The sequence below is a fragment of the Schistocerca cancellata genome, chromosome 4, assembly GCF_023864275.1.
Source record: "Schistocerca cancellata isolate TAMUIC-IGC-003103 chromosome 4, iqSchCanc2.1, whole genome shotgun sequence".
In the NCBI taxonomy this organism is placed as follows: Eukaryota; Metazoa; Arthropoda; class Insecta; order Orthoptera; family Acrididae; genus Schistocerca; species Schistocerca cancellata.
Window position 1 is genome coordinate 163,510,589 of NC_064629.1, and position 16,447 is coordinate 163,527,035.

The 16,447-nt window shown below is 39.0% G+C and overlaps 1 protein-coding gene across 5 annotated transcripts in view; it reads right to left on the minus strand.

The window, feature by feature from the left end:
- Positions 1-16,447, minus strand: part of LOC126185146 (transcription factor CP2) — an 838,084-nt gene that overhangs the window by 159,671 nt on the left and 661,966 nt on the right. For all 5 annotated transcript variants that reach the window (XM_049927991.1, XM_049927987.1, XM_049927988.1 and 2 more), the window contains one exon: positions 15,951-16,163. In XM_049927991.1, the coding sequence (XP_049783948.1) occupies positions 15,951-16,163 (213 nt within the window). The remainder of the gene's footprint in view (positions 1-15,950; positions 16,164-16,447) is intronic.

The window sequence follows — 16,447 nt, forward strand, 5'->3', positions numbered from 1 at the left end:
CAGGTCAGTTTTTAAAAGGCACAACAACAAAGGTAGGTGGGTGGCACCCATGGTGTTGCCAAACTGGTGGGGGCCTTAAAGGGACTCTTTGCTGTTCCATTCATACACGAGTTCAATGTCACATTCCTCAAAGATCATACCACAGGAGGGTGCAAAACAGGGAAGCTGAAAAAGCGTAAGCACCCTTTGCTGCTTTGGATCACATTCAGATTTTACTGAATGTGTTTTGAATGGTCCCTAGTGGCTCCACTCTGTAAACCAAAGCAAATACTGCAGTTGCACTGCACTTCAAAAGGGTGTGACCATGTTCAATGGGGTTGCTAGTCTATGACGTCCTTAGAGGAAGGCTGAATCATCTGGGGAATGTTACCAGCGTCAGAGGTTGTCAAGAATGTCACCCTGTTGCTCACTGACTGCCAACTGTCATTTTTCATCATGAAATGTGTGGGAATCAGTGTCCCACAGAAAGAGGTGGTTTCACTGCCCTTTATGCAATCTTCTGAGGACTTTTCATGTTGGTTTTGAGCGGCAGTGTGTCTGAAATGTTTTCCTCGGCCATCCATAAGAAAACCATGTGACTTCCATGCTGAGTGTTGCAGTTCTGACCTCCATCACAGAAGTGTCAAAAGGAAAGGTAAAATGTGGGTAAGAGGGGGTGTAATGAACTTCCCATCATGTGACACACACACACACACACACACACACACACACACACACACAGACAAACAAACGGCACTGGACAGAACTGTGGTGAAATTTGTTGTCAGTGTAATAGCATTAATCCACATTACACCTCATATGAACTTCTGAGCTTTGGCCTTTTTTTGCATGTGTTGAGACCTTGCTGTATAGAGGCACCACCAGGCCCGAGAGTGACTTCACACGGTGCCACACTTTCGCACAATTACAGAGGAAGGTTGTAGGCACCTTTGAGCCACATTCCAAACTTTTGTGTCGCAATGGGATACATTTATGGCATTTCAAAACAGTGATCCTTTAATTGTGTTGCACAGTGTATTTCCATAGATTTATAGTAATCAGCACTTTTAGTAATGTATGCTAGCAGTTTTTCACACTAACTGTAATGTCTTGAAAATTGTAGCATTTTGTATACCATATCAGATCACCAAATTTTATTTACTTACCTTTTTACAATCCATCATGTTCTGAAATGAACTGTACCATTTGTACAAAATACAGAAACTCAAAAGGAAACACTTCATCTCAGTACACTGAGAACGTTCCCTTGGTGACTGAATAAGCTTACAGGGATGATGGGGAAGTGTAAACAGTAAAACAAGAAACCTCTGTTTGGAAATTCCCTAGCTAAAAGCTATAAATCAGAGCAGCTGACAATGGCATGTGAGAAGCATCTTGTCAGCACTAAGAATTCTAAGAGTCTTCATTGTGAAGTCTGTCTAGTCGTTATACAGGACACATTCAAAAGAGCTACAAGAAGCACAGCACAGATTGTGCCAAGTTCAAAAAATGGTTCAAATGGCTCTGAGCACTATGGGACTTAACATCCATGGTCATCAGTCCCCTAGAACTTAGAACTACTTAAACCTAACGACAGCACACAACACCCAGCCATCACGAGGCAGAGAAAATCCCTGACCCTGCCGAGAATCGAAGCCAGGAACCCGGGCGTGGGAAGCGAGAACGCTACCGCACGACCACGAGATGCGGGTGTGCCAAGTTCAATGGAACTTCTAAGTAATTCTTGTGCAGGGCCCAATAGCAAACAAACTGAAACCATTGGGAAGGGCAATATATTAAATGATGAAACTGGAATGGGTACAGGTAAAATGGGGATATAACTATGATTAAGATAATCATAAGCTGTCAAATAATTCTGGGTTGTTATACAGTCTGGTATTAGTTGGAACACAGTAACCTTTTATGGGAAATGAAACTGGATTACTGCATTTTATTTATAATTTTATTGCTAAAATAACGGATTTTAGTAACCAGTCTATCATTATACACAAAATTGAGGTGTTTAAAACTTCCATTCAGCAAGTGGTCATGGAAAAAGTTTGTTCACATATGCAACATGTTTCTAAAATGAATGTAAAAATGAGAGGGTTGGTAGAGTGAGTAACAACAAGCAACTTTCACATAGCAACCCAATTTGATTCTAGGCATCATTTAACAGAATTGTGTGCCACCAGGAAGGTAGGCATACAACCTGCCACCCAAATCAACATGGTAGCAGGTTTGCAAAGCAACATTTTCAATTTTTTTGTGACATCAAGGCAAAAAGAGAGGTAGGGTTGGTATTTCATGATCCTTATTTGCAAACAGTTACAAGAACTGATTGAGTTACATCCTTCTGCTTGAATGCATGCCACACAGCGATGCCTGAGAGAGTGTTGCACCCTTTCAAATGCCCCTCGTAAAGTGAGGATTTTATCAGAGACTGTCGTAATTCACACTATCAGCTCTTCAACCATCTCAACAGGTGTTTCAACAACAACAGATTTCAGATGTCCCCAGATGAAAAGATTAAGAAGCATCAAGTTGGGGGAATGTGCATACGCTGCCACCAACCCACTGCACCGTATCCAGTTCTCACCAGAAGGTCTCAACCTAACGATTTTGCACCACATGAGAGAAATGCACAGATTCACTGTCTTGTTGGTACCACATGTGCTGTCTCACATTGAGTGGGACATGTTCCAATAACTATGGCAGTGTTTCCCTTAAAAAGATTAAGTATCTGCTAATGTTCAGTCATCAGAGAATGGACCAAGGTATGTACCAGTCAGATTATTGCCTACCAAATCAGCCCAAACATTGATTGCAAAGCACTCTAGGTGACCAGAATAAAGGTGCCACATGGATTTTCCCTTGCCCCCAGATGTTGATTGTGGCTGTTTAACACACCTTCCCTTGCAAATGATGTCTCATCCATAAAATGTACAAAGTGTGGGAATGCAAGTTGAATGGCACATTTCTGCAAAAACCACTGGCAAACGTTAATGTGATGCAGAAAATCTTATGGGTTAAGGACTTGAACTTTCTGTAAGCAGTAAAGGTGCGAATCATTTTCATTCCACACACACTAGACTGTAGAATAGCTTACACACACTTCTTGAGCAACAATCCATGAGCTTGTTACGGGCATGTTTTGTAGCAGTGTTAACACCTCTTCTTCAAACTCTGATGTATGCACTGTGCATTAACGACTGTGACTGTCCCGCCTTTGCACCTGCATCACAAAATGAATTCATCAGGGTTCACAGTAGGCCTCAAATGCACATGTGCCACTATAATACCTTGTCAGTGGACAACTCAGCTAAAATGCAGCTGTCTGTCATAGGGACCTGTGGATAGTAGTAAACATGTATGGATCTGGCATTTAACAATTTGGAAACCAATTAATACACATCCACTGAGCAGTGAGAGCATTTCCATCCACCACTCCATAAACACAATGCACGTCTGCCCTTTCCTCTCAAGAAAACTGCTCCATTTCATTTCCACTCCATACACTACCAAACACAGGACTGTCCCCGTTTGTTGACGCACTGACACAGGATGAACCAGACTCTGCAATGTGCACAGGTGCTGCCCTCTACGCATCATCATATCAAACAGGCATTTGCACTGCCCAACACATTGCATTTGTGTTCCAGCATATGCTGGAAGAAACTCCATGGTGTTATCCACCTGGAATACCTGCTATCATTTCAACTCTGATGGCAGGTTGTATGTCTGCCTTCCCAGTGGCATGCAACACTGTTAAATAATACCCAGTGTCAAACACTAAGGAATACGGACATGTTTTATCATGTGGTAGTTGCTTATGACCCACTCTGCTAGTCCTGTCATTTTTTACTTTCATTTTAGAAACACCCTTCAATAGTCTAAGATGACTCAAAGAGGCTAGTGGATTTTATTGCATTATCTACTAATAACTTATAATTGTTTCTATTGACACAACAATAGAAATGCAACAGATTTGCTTCATCAAATTTAATTTTCAGTGTCTCATCATTTTGCACCTCCAAGAGTTCCAGCTGCACTGCCTCTGGTGCATTTTCAGGCAAAATGGCACAAGGGTCGCAAAATAAATTTAGGAATGGATTCACCTGATGAAACTCAGTGAAGCAAACCTTTAACGTTGAAATCATGTTACCAACTTTTTCACTGTATGTAATCTTAAAGTTGGCTTTTAACTTATCTAACACTTTCTTGTGATTAGGAAAATGGACATAATAACTACTTCAGTTGATGTCAATGAATTTCTCTTTCTCAGGAAGGCATTTTCAAAACAACTGTTTTGACTGAAAGCATCAGTTCCATAACATATGGTTACAAACTACTAACAAATTATTTACCTAGGTATGGGAAGACTGGTAAAAGCCATCCTTCAGGAAGGTCAGTTTATGTTTTGGAGAACTGTAGGAATATGTGTCATTACTGACACTACAACTTTGAGGAAGAAGTAAAGGAAAGCATAAAGAAATCTAGAAATGAAATAAAATATTTTAATAAAAAAATTGCGAGAACCAATGGTGACAGGTGGGCTGCCATCAGTTCAGTGGCGGGCTGCATGTGACCCATGGGCCACAACCTGTATATCCCTCCTCAAAAGTAATTGAGAGAATAATGAAACAATGATTCACCAAGTGCTTAAATGAACAGTCTACTGAATAATAATCAACATGGCTTTCAAACAGATAGAAGTACAGAAACAGCACTAATGTGTTACACAGATGAAATAGGAACTTTGATAACAATAATGCTATTGTAGGAGTCAATTTAGATCTTTCTGAAGTTTTTGATGTTGTTAGTCATGAAATAATTTTAGATAAGTTAGAAGCAACTGGGATAAAAGGAATAGAAAACAAGTGGTTTCAATATTATTTACAAAATACATCACAGGTTTAGGAACTCACATCAGCTAATTTTAATCATAAAATCAGAGTAGTATGTGATGCAAAGTAAGCCAAAATATGTATACCACAGGGTAATATGTTAGACCCCTTCTGTTCCTTATTTATATGAATCACATACTCAGAAAGTGCAGCTAAGGTCATGTTTGAAGATTGCACCAGTGTAATAAGGAGTGATTTTAAGAAATCTCTGTTAACAACAACCAATCAAGTTCTCAAGTCCTTGCATTCATTCATGGTTCAGTGTCAACTGGCTGACCCTTACTGTGAAGAAAACAAGTTATATTCAATTTGGAAAGATGAATTAAAACCAAGATCTCCAACTGGTAGTGGGTAGAAATGAGTTAGAAAGGGTACAAAGCACCAGACTTTTAGAAATCAACACAAAATGGAAGGATCATTTAACTAAACTCTTAGGCAACAGATTTTAGAGCAGAGTTAAATTTTTTTGTTGAGAAGTGTTTCTACAATGTAAATTAATATGTTAGCTTACAGAAATACTAGGCCCTTATTTATTATTGAGTTCTTTTGATTCTGGTAACAAATGTTCCATTTATGCAATGTTTATCTTTGCAAAAGACTGTTTCTGCTGTTGGTTTTCCGTTTCCTCTGATTCAGATGCAGTGCACTACACCTCCTCAGAGAAGTGATCTGGTGCTATCTACTTGTGATGGATATAGTGTTGGCAGGTTTTCCATGTGTTATATTTTTCTGTAGTGTTGTGTTATGTATTTATGTGCTCTCATTTTTTCACATATGTTTTATATCAAAATTTCATGTTCTAGTTTCAGTGACAACCCAAAACTTTTTGACTACTGCCCACTGTGACACTGGATGCCACCTAGTGGCATTGTGAGCATGTGAAGTGGGAACAAAAGTATGTAAGCGGAGCAGACATGGACGGGGGATCACCCTAGCAAAGATATGGGCTGCAAATGGGGAAATCCATTGACATAAGTGACTTTGACAATGGGAAGATTATTAACACACATAGCCTGTGAACAAGTATTTAAAATATAACGAATCTGATCGAATGTTCATGTGCAACTATCACGAGCGTCTGCCAAAACAGGTAGGAGGATAGTGAAACTGCCACTAGGTGCTAAATGGTTAGACGTCCATGACTCTTCACAGAATGTGGATTTCAGAGACTTGTCTGCTCTTTGAAGTAGGATATATGGTGATCTGTGGCATTTCTGCCAAAAGAGCAACATCAAGGTGAACAGTGGCTCAAAATATGCAGCGCAATGGATGCAGGTTGGTGGGATCAGTATTATGCTATGGGAGACATTCTGAGACATTCTTCTGTGCTTGCATGGGACATGTGGTAGTACTCAAAGACACGCTGGCAGCTGCAAACCACCTGCATCCCTTCATGGTTGATGTCTCACCTGATGGCGATGTCATCTTTCAGCGCTACAATTGTCCATGTCTCGGAGCCAGAATTGTGCTACAGTGGTTTGAGGAGCAATGTACTGAACTCATGTTGATGTCTCAGTGACCAAATTTGCCTAATGTAAATCCTATGGAACCCATCTGGGTCACTATCGGGCACCATCACCATATACGCAAATCAGCGGCCCATTATTTATGCGAATTACGACTTGTTCATAGACATTTAATGTCACAAACCTACCAACAAACTGTCTGATCCTTGAAATGCAGAATCAGTGCTGTATTTTGTTCCAAAGACAGACGAACAAACTATTAAGCAGGTAGTCATAATCATGTGCTGAGCAAGGTGGTTATGCCAGTGCTAATGCACTGGGAGGATCAAGGTTTCTTTCCTGTCCAGTGCATATGCTGAGGTGGTCCCATTGATAAGACCATGGCCAACTACCTGCCCTATCCTAGCCTAATACTATCCTCCTCTATTTATGTTTTAATATACATATATATTATTTCTGGGCTGTATCTGTAATGTCTGATACTGTTGTACTCAATAGCCTAAGGATGAATGAATAAATAAATAAATAAATAAATAAATAAGAGCAAACAGACTGTGTACAGCTACAATGATGATGAAAGGGAAGGTGAAATCCATTATCAGGTATATGCATGTGGTAAAGATCATTACAGGGCTTGTGACATCAACAAATTTAATGGAAGAAAAGGTAAGATTAAGGCTGAATGTCCTATTAATGGTGAGGTCACTACAGATGCTGCACAAGCTAGGATGGGAGGAAGGAGATCAACAGTGTCATTCTAAAAGTAATCGCCCTAGCCTTTTCCTTAAGCCATTTTATCATTACACTACTTCTCTTGGTTTAATGGCAGAGTTCAGACTGCATTTGAGGATGTATCAGAAAGCTCTCGGGCAGTTACTGATTTTAAGGTTAGCCAAGTGTGTAAAGAGAAATATGATTAAAACAATAAATGGTTAGTGGACAAACAAAATTACTAGTTGAAACAGTGTGCCAGATTGGGACTTTCACCATGATACTTTCCTTTTACAGGGAGCAGACCACCGTGTCTTACAGACTGTCTCAAAACTTTAACTTCCACTAGTTCCTCTCCACACTTTCCAAGTAGATCTTGCAGAGAAGACATAGTTGAGAGTTAAACTTAACTGCAACCTAAGGTAAGTTACAAGGTGTTATGATGGGGGAAGGAATCAGTGATAGCCATTCAGAGAAATCATCCCAGCACCGAACTGCAGTGTTTTACAGGGATAAAGTAAGGAAGAAAGGAAGGCAGGAAGGAAGATTAAGATATCATCCTGGCATTTGCGTGAAGTGATTTAGGGGGAAAAAAATCTAGATGTCCAGACATGGATTTAAACTGTTCTTCTCCCAAATTTGAGTCCAGTGTGCTAAACATTGCGCCACATCGCTCTGTGTAGTGTTTTAGGGAATCATAAAAATTAGAAACAAAATTTCCTTGCTCATGTGGCGGAAGATTAGGGTTTAACATCCCACTAACAGTGAGGCAATTAGAGATGGAGCACAAGCTCAGATTATGAAAGAATTAGGAAGGAAATCAGCCACCTCCAATTCAAAGAAACCATCATAGCATTTACCCAGAACAATTTATGAAAATCATAGAAAACATAAATCTGTATGGCTGAAGGTGGGTTTGATACATCATTCTTTCAAATGTGAGTCCAGTGTGCTAACCACTGCACCACTTCCCTCAATACTGGATGTGTCATTGTATAACAGTTTAAGAAAATTTATATATACAAGCATCTGACAAACTCTCAAGATTTCCTCTTGGCATGTTATGCATGGACCAAAGTCTATAGAATACATGATAGAGGAGCACTCTGTTTGGTTTAGAAACCACAGAGAGAGAACTTCTGCTTGTGGCTGTCATGTGTGTAGTGTGCAGTCACTTGTAGCTTGTGTCTCACATCGGCACCAATTATGTGTGTCGCTTGGGCTATCTTTCCTAGAATTGATCGTGGTCCTTTGGTTTGACACCGAGCTAAGGATCTCAATCAAAGGCTCAACCGATTCTGTGAAGGTCTGGGCTGCAAATGCCTTGACCTATGTTATGGAGTGAAGAACTGTAGGATACCCTTCGATAGGTCAGGGGTGCACTACACAAAGGAAGCAGCAACACTTATAGCAGAGTACTTGAGAAGTGCACATGGGGGATTTTTAGGTTGGGCAGTGGTTTGAGGGCTTCTGATGAATGCTCACCAGTCGATACAGAGAGAGTGCAAAATACACACACTTTGACTGTCAAAATCTTAACAGTAAATTGTTGAAATATTCATAACAAAGTTCCTCCACTTATTGTCCTCCAGGAAAGTTATCACACTCAAATTACTCTCAGAACCAAGAGCTGGCTAAAACCTGAAGTAAAAGCTCAAAAATATTTAGTGAGTCATGGAACATATATCAAAAAGACAGATTAGATGCTATGGGAAAGGGAGTACTCATTGCTGTAGACAAAAATATTGTGTCTATCTAGGTCAAAACTGAGTATGACCATGAAGTTATCAAGATGTGAGTAGCAGACCTAGGTAAACTCAAGTTAATTATCAGATGTTTTTACTAGCCACATGATTCCCCATAACAATTGTAGAGCCATTCAAGGAAAGTCCACCTTCAGTACTGCGGAAATATCCAGATCACACAGTATTAGTTGGAGGCGATTTTAATCTACTGAGTATAGACAGGGATGATCTCTGTGGATTCACTACAGGTTGTACAATAGACAGTCTTGTGAAGTACTTTTGAACACATTTTCTAAAAACTGCCCACACACAATGAAAATATTTCAGATCTCATAGCTACAAACAGTATAAAAACGGCGATGATGGTTAGTAAACCCATCAAAAAGGCTAGGACAGTATTTACGCTGGAAAAAGCAAATAAGCAGTTGTTAACATCCCACTTAGATACCGAACGAGGCGGTGCAGTTTTTAGCACACTGGACTCTCATTCAGGAGGATAGCGGTTCAAACCCACATCTAGCCATACTGATTTAGTTTTCTGTGATTTCCCCCAAATTACTTCAGAAAAATGCCAGGATGGGTCCTTTTAAAGTGCATGACCGATTTCCTTCTCCATCCTTCTCTAATCCAATAGGACCAATTACCTCACTGTTTGCCCAACCAACCAACCAACCAACCAACAAACCAACAAAGAAAGAAAGAAAGAAAGGAAGGAAGGAAGGAAGGAAGGAAGGTAGGTCATGTATGTGACAAGAAAGTACACTAAGGATGGAAAAGACCCTCCATAGTTTAACAATAGTTCAAATGGCTCTGAGAACTATGAGACGTAACTTCTAAGGACATCAGTCCCCTAGAACTTAGAACTACTTAAACCTAACTAGCCTAAGGACATCACACACATCCATGCCCGAGGCAGGATTCAAACCTGCGACCAAAGCGGTCGCGCAGTTCCAGACTGTAGCTCCTAGAATTGCTCGGCCTCCCCAGCTGGCTCCATAGTTTAACAATCAAATTCCAAAAATACTGAGGAAACGGCGATTGTTGTACTCCTGGTTCAAAGAAGAACACACAAATGTTGACAGGCAAAAGTAAGTAGAAATTCATGTGTCTGTAAAAGATCAATGCATGAAGCATACACCATCATACCTTAGTGAAAGATCTTGCTGAGAACCTGAGAAAATTCAGACAATATGTAAAGTAACTAAGTGGGCCGAAGGCTTCTATCCAGTCACTCAGCAACCAGTATGATGTGGCAATGGAAGACAGCAAAAGGAAATATGAAGTTTTAAATTTCACATTAAGAAATCATTCATGAAGGAGGATTACCCAAACATAATACCGTTTGACTGTTGCACAGACTTCCACTTGGAGGATGCAGAAACAGGCACCCCTGGCATAGAGAAGCAACTGAAAGAGTTGAAAACAAATTAGTAGTAGCCAGGTCCAGATGGATTCCCAGTTAAGTGCACCAGTGGTCCCTTACTTGGCTTGCACTTATCACAAATCTCTCACCAAGGGCAAAGTACCAAGAGACTGGGAAACAGTGCAGGTAGCACCTGTAAATACGAAGGGTAAAAAGAATGAACCTACATAATTACAGACCAATACTGATGACATTGATTTGCTGCAGAATCCTTGAACCCATTCTGAATTAGAATATAATAAATTTCTTTGAGGCAGAAGAAATCAGCATGAACATTGAAAGCATTGCTCGTGCAAAACTTGGCTTGCCCATGGATGGGGGGAAACAGGTAGCTTCCATATTCCTAGATTTACAGAAATCATTCGACATGGTGCCCTGGTGCAGACTTTTGAAGAAGGTCTGAGCATATAGATTAGGTTTCCAGGTATGTGAGTGGCTTGAAGACTTCTCAAGTAATAGAACTCAGCAGTATGTTGCCTTGATGGTGAGTGTTCATCAGAGATGAGGTTATCAACAGGAGTGCCCCGGGGAAGTGTGATAGGGCCACTCTTATACCCTATATACATAAATGACCTGGCGGACAGTGTGAACAGCAATTTATGGCTGTTTGCTGATGATGCTGTGGTGGATGGGAAGGTGTCATTGTTGAGTGACTGTAGGAGGATACAAGATGACTTTGACAGAATTTTTATTTGGTGTGATGAATGGCAGCTATAAAAATGTAAGTTAGTGTGGATGAGTAAGGAAGAAAATCCTGTAATGTTCAAATACAGTATCAATAACACACTGCTGACACAGTCACATAGATTAAATATGTAAGGGCAGCATTGCAAAGGACATCAGGTTGGTCGTTGGGAAGGTGAATGCTCAACTCTGTTACACTGAGAGAATTCTGGGAAAGTGTAGCTCATCTATAAAGGTGATGGCATATGGCATGCTGTTGTGACACTTTCATGAGTACTGCTCAACTGCATGGGATTAAAGGATGAAATCGAAGCAATTCAGAGGTGTGCTGCTAGATTTGTCTCTGGTAGGTTCAGTCAGCATGTAAATATTACACAAGTGCTTTCTGAACTCAAACGGTAATCCCTGGAGGGAAGATAATGATCGAGGCACTATTGCAGAAATTTGGAGAATTGGCATTTGAGTCTGACTGTGAATCGATTCTACTGCTGCCAACATACATTTCATGTGAGGACCACAAAAATATGATGAGAGAAATTAGGGCTCATATGGAGGCTTATAAACAGTTATTTTTCCATCACTCTATTTGTGACTGGAACAGGAAAAGAAATGACTAGTAGTGATATGTGGACCCATCCTCCATGCACCATATGGTAGCTTGTGGAATATGTATATGTAGATGTAGTATTTGGAGAGTAAAAATGGGATTAATCATGCATTACTGATGGAAAGAAAGTGATATGGTTTAGCAATAGCACTAAAAGATGGGTTACTTACTTTTTTTTTTCTTAAATTTAGGAAAAGCTAATACAGAGGTCTGATCCACATTTCACTTGTCCCTGTGCTGTATTTTGGCTTTCTGTTTACCTAAAGAGGATTTAGAAAATCTAGTGAGCTATCAGGGAAGCTTGACCATGTTATTTTGTGGAGTACAATGGAAATGGCATGATGGAAGACATGGTTTTGTTGTGGAATAAAGGTGTCTTATAATTAGTTTAAAACTATGGGATAGTTAATAAACTAATTGATGATGTATCAAATTTACTAATCTCGAGTGATCTCACTTAATTATACTCTGCACACTTACAACATTTCATTCACACAACTGTCTCCTCTCTCAAACATTCTGCTCAGAATACCTTTCAGAATACAAAATCTCACTATAGAGTGGAGTTTCCTGCTCTGTTACTTTGAGTGAAAAGTGAAATAGCCAAGTACTATCTTCTTTCTTTTCCTTTAAATGGCGAGGTTCTTATCAGTCATATACCTGCTCAAGCATTGTTCATTCTTTTTTTTTTCCTGTCTGGTTGTCAATTATGTGTCAATATTCATCTTGTTATATCATCTGGATATTGTTTCTCATATAATTCTTTGTCCTTCAAATCCTCATATTCCTTTTCTAGATAATGCTATAGTAGGTTCTCTCTCCTATAAAACTCCTACCATATAACAAGCCCAGCATAACCTCTTTTCCTCTAGCACTGAAATAACATTATGGTGTTCATGATACTCTCATAGTTTTTCATAATTTTCCACTCCTCCAATCCTTGGTATCTTCATCAATCATAAATCCAAATATTTTGTTACTATTTTATTTTCAAATGTTAATAGTTTTTCCTCTTTTTTCCTAATTGTTACAGTTTCAAAATGTTCAAAAGTGTGTGAAATCTTATGGGACTTAACTGCTAAGGTCATCAGACCCTAAGCTTACACACTACTTAAGCTAAATTATCCTAAGGCCAAACACACACACCCATGCCCGATGGAGGACTCGAACCTCCACCGGGACCAGCCGCACAGTCCATGACTGCAGCACCTTACACCACTCTGGTAATCCCACGCGGCATTACAGTTTCACATCCACATGGTAGTATCACCACTATAATATATTAATATAAGTGTATTTCAAAGTTTCTGCCAAGTTCTTTTCTTTAGTTTTTTGATTTAATTGTAAAGTGTTCAGTTAGCAGCTGCTCGATACACGTCTATTTCCATATCTGTTCTATTGTCCTCACTAAAGAGAATCCTTGAGTATGCAAAGTGGTCAGTTCTCCTGAAGGTTAATCCATCTGCTTCCAAGAGTGCTTTAATTGGGTTTTTCATATTTATCACAGGTAGACAGTCTTCTCCCCACTAATATAGAGTCAGTTTGATGATAGTTTTGTGTCATTCTGTTTATGTCTATCCTGGAGTTGCTTATTAATGCTACATCATCCAAGTAAGCAAGTCTAGTAACGTCTGTACCCCAAAAGTCAGTTTCCACTGATTGAGAACTGCTGAAACTGACCCCAATCAACTCTAAGGTGAGTTTCAATAACACATGTGAGATGGCATACCCTTATTTCAATCCACCTACAGTTTGAAATGTTCAGTTTCTCATACTGGTGTTTCTATTCGGTGAGAAATTCTAAATATTTTTTTATCTAGTGCTCATCTTACATTACATTTAGTTCATTGTTTCATGTACTGTGGGCCACACACCTCTTTTCAGTTGTTCAATAAATCTTTTTCTTTTCTGTACCTCTTGTTGTGTCTTGAGATCTCCTTTTATAAATTTCCTCCTATTCCTGCAACTTTAATTACAATTCATGAGTCATACTTTATCAAATATTTTATGTAGTACTTTCCATGATGATGTCACCTGAAATATGCTAGACGACAATTTTGTTCCTCAAAAGTAGCTTTTCTTGCTCTATACCTTAAAAATTAACAATGTCAGAGTGGTCGCCTGTGCATTGTAATTAATGTATATATCCAATAAAGTAACTGAAGTGTAGCTTACAGCTTAAGACTTGCAAAGATTGGGAGTAACAATTTTTCAAATGTCAATTGTCAATCTCACGATTTAATGGGATGACACACTAGTGAGAAATCTTGCTACAATAGCTAGCTAGCAAAGTAGTTGATAGTTGCCCATTTCCCCATGCCATCCTGAGTCCTGTGTAACTGGAGAACTCAATCATCACTATTTGTAGGAGTGGTTATCTTCAATGTCTTTGCCTATTTGTCATAAAGAAGCAGGCTGCTCAGTATATATTCAGTTGTGTTTCAGCATCTCTTTGTTACTGAACTGTCCTGCTCTTATTGTATAATTAGTGTCTACGCCTCCTTTTTGTGTTATAAGATGAGATGTATCATCATTGCCTTGTCTGCAATAGTGTTGTGTTGATATGATTTATTTCCCATTTTTAAGGTGTACTGAGAATGTTAAAAAGAAATGCTTAAGCTCTCTGCTAACCTCTACATGTCATGTTCTCTCTATTTTACACAATGATCACCTACAATGACATGTACAACCATCACTGAAGTTCCTCTTATTGCAATGCAATGAAGGTATAGTCATCACAGTGCTTTAAAGATGTAATATGGCTCTTTAATAGTGCACTGCTTTACAGCCAATCTGTAGCTTTAGTGTAGTTGCACCACTAAATGACACTGAGTCTATGTTTATTAAATGGAACCTAAATGCCAGTGTGAACATGTTTAGGCCTTGCTTTGCCTCCTAAATAATACCCATACATACAAAGCAGAAGCCGACAAAATTTGCCTTTAAAAAAACAAAGAAAGGAATGTCCTGTGTTGGTTATCAAGGCAGAGAAAAATGTGATCAGTAGTTCAGAAAGTGACACACACACACACACAGTAACATTTTTGACAAAATGGAAACAGAATGTTGTACACTATAAAACATGCTGAAAGTTTTTGAATCAACTGACAAATGCAAACATTCAATGCTGTTTAGACTGCAACACCAACAAAGAACAATAAAACAAGTATGTTAATTTAGTTCAGTGCAGCTTCCCTGAATGAGGAGGAATTTACATTTGCACCTGCCAATAATGTTCTTGGCATGAAGTGGAATGATAAGAGAAATATCCACCACCTGTAAACACATTGTAACAGGTCAGTGTGTATTGAGGACATGGAAGTAGAAAAATAAAGCTCAAATCTATTTCCTGTAAAGATTATAACCAAGGAGGGAGTGGAGATGGCATGCATGATCAGCATTCAAATCCATTAGTGACGAGACGTGTCAAGGGTTATACAAGATTGCATTCTACTGGCTAGGTGGCATATATTGATTCAAGAACCACAGAGGTAAAATTTTCCAAAATTCTGGCTGACTTTGGCAAAGCAGCTTCTAAAGAACATTTCTGTATTTGTTTCTACACAATGGACAGCCAAGCAAAGCAGAAACTTCACTAATATAGGTAGGAGCTGGCAAAATTTCTCAGTGAAAATATTGGCAACTGAGAATAAAACTGCTCCCTCTAGAAAAAGTATGGTCAACTAATATCAAGGGCAACAGGAAGAATCTTGTTTTGAATCCATCTGATGTAAAGTTGCGTCTTATATGGACAAATGGTTCATGGTGTACCACCCAAATCTAACTGAACTATCTGCTACTAGCTCTGATTGTACAAACACTGGAATAATTGTTTGCTCATAGTATGAATAAAAACATGTATATATCAAAAGCACAAAAACAGTGTATAGGTAATTATCACATGGGTTTGGGTGGAAGGGAGAGTGGAGGGTGGGAAGGAAGAAATTTATTCTGAAATTACACACTGAATAAACCTTGTCCACGGTTCCAGATTAAGAGAAAAAAAAGAACCTTTATTCTTTTTAAGGCTTTTCTGCTCACTACCACTGCAGATACCACATGTGTCTGTTCCAAACTATCTGTTGCAGCACTAAGAGTAGCCTTTTATTGGTACTGCACAAAAGTTCATCTAAGCCCTTCCAATATCCAATCTGAATTGCCTTTAGCATTAACAAATTATAACACACACAATCACTTGTCAGTAATGCTGATGTTACACTTCGGGTAATGCAAAAGGAGTTTTTCTTATTTGTCATCTTAGTAATCCAGCATAAACATGTCTGAGTACTTTATACATGCTGACAGCTGCTCCTGAACATGTAAAGGGAGAATGAGGCAGAATTTTTAAACAGTTTCAAATGTTAGATCAATTTTCTTTTTGGAAACATTTGTATGTGTTTTCTAAATGTGTACAAATTTGTATCTCACCTTGATATAGACTCCTACTTCTTTCGTAGGGTCCCATAAGAATTCAACTGTGTTGCACAGTGTACTGTCTTGCTCCACTTTAAAAATTCCATATGATAGTGGAATATCTACTTCAACTATACGATCTCCTGGCCTTGATGCCTGCCACGCAGCCATCTGTTCTCGTTCCATGTATTGTAAACGGCGTTCATGAAAACATATCCGTATCACACTCTGAAACAGAGGGTTGTACCATAAAAATGTAAGCTAATGAAAAGATTGAAAATTAGTAAGATGAAGTACTTAAATAATTAATCAGCCTCCAAAAATGTAACAATATAGTACATATGATATGCCAGTAAACAGTACAATAATCAGTGGTCATATGTGGTAAGAGGCTTCTGGTAAACACCAGGCATTTCCAGCATTACGAAAGGTTTGGTTGTCCAACAAGTTCTTGTAACTCTAAATGCATTCCAGTAAATACAGGCAATTAGGTTGATAAAGACAATGATTGA